Source organism: Archocentrus centrarchus, chromosome 8 (genome assembly GCF_007364275.1).
Source record: "Archocentrus centrarchus isolate MPI-CPG fArcCen1 chromosome 8, fArcCen1, whole genome shotgun sequence".
NCBI lineage: Eukaryota > Metazoa > Chordata > Actinopteri > Cichliformes > Cichlidae > Archocentrus > Archocentrus centrarchus.
Genome location: NC_044353.1, coordinates 3763352 through 3766353, shown reverse-complemented (window position 1 = coordinate 3766353; position 3002 = coordinate 3763352). Strand labels below are relative to the sequence as shown.

Here is a 3002-nt window from a genome sequence, read left to right as displayed (position 1 = left end):
AAAAATCCTGGAAATGGTCCCGGAGATACGATTGAAAATAAATAAAAACAAGTAAAATCTGGGCTCAAAACGTTTTGGTTTATCAGATTCTACGACATACATGTGAGGTGAGTATCTGATGTCAGTGTCAGTAGATATTTTTATTAAACCCAAAAAGCTGTAATCTGAAGTAATGTCAATGATACTGACGCACAGGCTGATCAATAAGTCATCTTTATTTCATACAGCAGTATGGGGGGACATTCACTGGGTGAACATTAGAGCTACCGCTCACGAATGGCGACCTCTGCATCCCCATTAATTCTCAGCTCTGTAGTGTTCCAGTCAAAAACGTTCCCTCTTGGTTCTCTGTTCCCTGCAAACAGGCACTTGATCCTTCTATCTGACAGAACAGTGTCCCACATGTTCACGTCATAGATCTCTCCAACAAAACTCTGCTGATCATCAAAACCACCCAGGTATGAATCTGCATCTTGTCCCAGGATGACCCTGCCTCCTGGGCTGACAGTGTGACCCTTCCTGTAGATTTTGGATAAGCTCCTCTTTCCATCCATGAAGAGTGCAGCTAAACCTGAACTGGAATCCCAGGTGACACACAGGTGGGTCTGCAGGGCGCCGAGCTCAGGGACTTTAAATAAAACACCAGCTCCAGCCAGGTAAAAGGACAGTCTGAACACACAAACAATATGCACGCATCCTTTAATCATATACCCGTCTCAGCAAACAGGCAGCTTCATGAAAAGTCACCTGACCCCATTTAAACACATTCTGTTTAAGACCAACAATCAAACCAATTTTACACCCACTCCAGGTTTCACAGTCTAAAGGCAAACTCCTGCTATTGTTCACAAGGACTTTTTCCTATAACCAATTTGAGCATCAGTGTAATAGGATACATCATAGATTTAAAGGCAAAACAGCACTGCATTAAAATTATTGTACATTAAAAATCAGATTTAATGATTCTGAGACGGTCAGGTGGGAACTTCTTTCAGATTTGGTTGATGTTATATATGAAAAAGCCCACAGAGTAGATGTTGTAAATGTCCTACCTTCCATCCAGTTCACGCCACACATTCAGCTCATCATTGTTTGTAGTCCGGTACGCAAACAGGATGACCTCTCGCTTGCCGCTGAGCTCCGTGGCCACGCGCATGCACAGAGTGAACGCAGTCAGGTTCAACGGCTTCTGAGGAATCATCTCGACATAACTGGTGCTTGTCTGAGTGGGGAATACCAACGTCTTCATGGGAATACACCCTGAGAGGCAGGAAAATTAATAAAAATGTTATAACACTGAAAAAATAAAAAAAATTCAGCTGCCATTAACTACATTCAAAATATTCAAAAAGAGAGCTAAAAGGGGCCTAATTGTGCCCTGTATAGTATGTGTTTTATGACTAAAAATATGTTGGATTGTTGTTAGTTTTGTGTGTTACTCAAATTTACTAAATTCTTGAAAAAATGAAAGTTAATGAAATCAGTTTAAATGCCACATTCTCTCGCGCTGAAAACCTGAATTCCAAATAAATGCATTTTGTGATGTCAATGAAAGCCAGAACACAGAATAAATAATAAGAATAATTAAAAACATGCACAGGTATGCACATAAGGACAACATGGAAACGTATACAGTTACCGGCCAACCCCGTGGAGACGGCGATGAGAAAAAGGACGACTGAAGGTCTCATTTTATCTCCTCGAACCTGCAGAAAATCAGACCCCAACATATGTGTGTTAATATGATTTTAATTTACAGAACCATAACAGCAGTTTTTAAAAATGTTATATGAAGTTGTATACGTACTGTGCTGCTGGGAAGGTCCTTCTACAGTCAGTCAACTGGGCAGTATAACCTCATTCCCCAGAACCCTCCCTATTTAAGTCCTGCTATGCAAATAAGAGGATGTATAACTCTTTAAACAGTGAAGATAAGAATTTTTAAAATTAAGGTCCAAAGGACAGACAAACTGAACTGTTGACATAGTCAGACACAGTGAAAGACAAACTTCCAGGTTACAAGAACATCGTGTTTAAGCTTTGCAGATCAATATTCCAGACGCATGGCGTCAAGGATGCACTGTGCAACACCAATTATTTGTTCCCAGGCTCCACTAACAGCGACTAACACCCCAAACTATTTTGCTTGTTGCCACAAACCCTTCTTTGTGATCTGAAGCTCCCTGCAGGCACTCACAGAGTTGGGTCCTCAACTGCTTTACAAGGCCTCTGATGGCAGAAAACCACCTAAAGCATGAATGAAGCAGGATGTGTCCATAGACTCAATAACCTGTATATGGATTGCTCGAGTGCTCATGCACTTTTATTATTGGCTTGACCACCCCTGGTTTTTTCTCGATACGACTGTCATGTTGTGCTGTGTAGCAGGCGAAGGTAGACCCCAAAATGCAGGACTCGCAGGCAAACTGAACTTAAAAGGTGATTTATTGAAATGAATGACAAAGAATACATATAAACTGGGCTGGACAGGTCCCAGAACTAACCAGAACTAAATGGCAGAGTGACACACAGCAGAGGGATCACTGACAATGACGTGACAAGGAAACCTACAGCGGTCGCTGCTGGGATCGCCGACCGCGAGGCCAGTGGCGGTGATGAGACGAGACAGGAAGCTGGCCGCGATCCCTGCAATGAGATGAGAAAGGAGGCTGAGGAAGGAGGCAATGGCATACCTCAGGACAAGGCTCGGACTGAGTCGGCTCCTCGGACTCCGGACGAGGCTCTGGGCAAGGCTCGAACTGAGTGCGATTCTCCGGCTGCTGTGAACGTGACACTGGTTTATTTATATAGCACCAAATCGCAACAGTCGCCTCAAGGTGTTTTATATTGTACGGTAAAGACCCTACAATAATTTCAGAGGAAATCCAACAGTCAAAATGACGCCCTATGAGCAAACACTTGGTGACAGTGGGAAGGAAAAGCTCCCTTTTAAAGGAAGAAACCTCCAGCAGAACCAGGCTCAGGGAGGGGCAGTCATCTGC

The 3002-nt window shown here is 43.2% G+C and overlaps 1 protein-coding gene across 1 annotated transcript; it reads right to left on the bottom strand.

The window, feature by feature from the left end:
• Nucleotides 1-203: 203 nt before the first annotated feature.
• LOC115784848 (pentraxin fusion protein-like) lies at nt 204-1897 on the bottom strand. The gene is made up of 4 exons (XM_030736211.1): nt 1808-1897; nt 1640-1706; nt 1053-1260; nt 204-669 (listed from the first exon to the last, which is right to left on the bottom strand). The coding sequence occupies exons 2-4, from the start codon at nt 1689-1691 to the stop codon at nt 264-266; spliced, it is 666 nt and encodes a 221-aa protein (XP_030592071.1). The 5' UTR covers nt 1692-1706; nt 1808-1897; the 3' UTR covers nt 204-263.
• Between the last annotated feature and the right edge of the window lie 1105 nt (nt 1898-3002).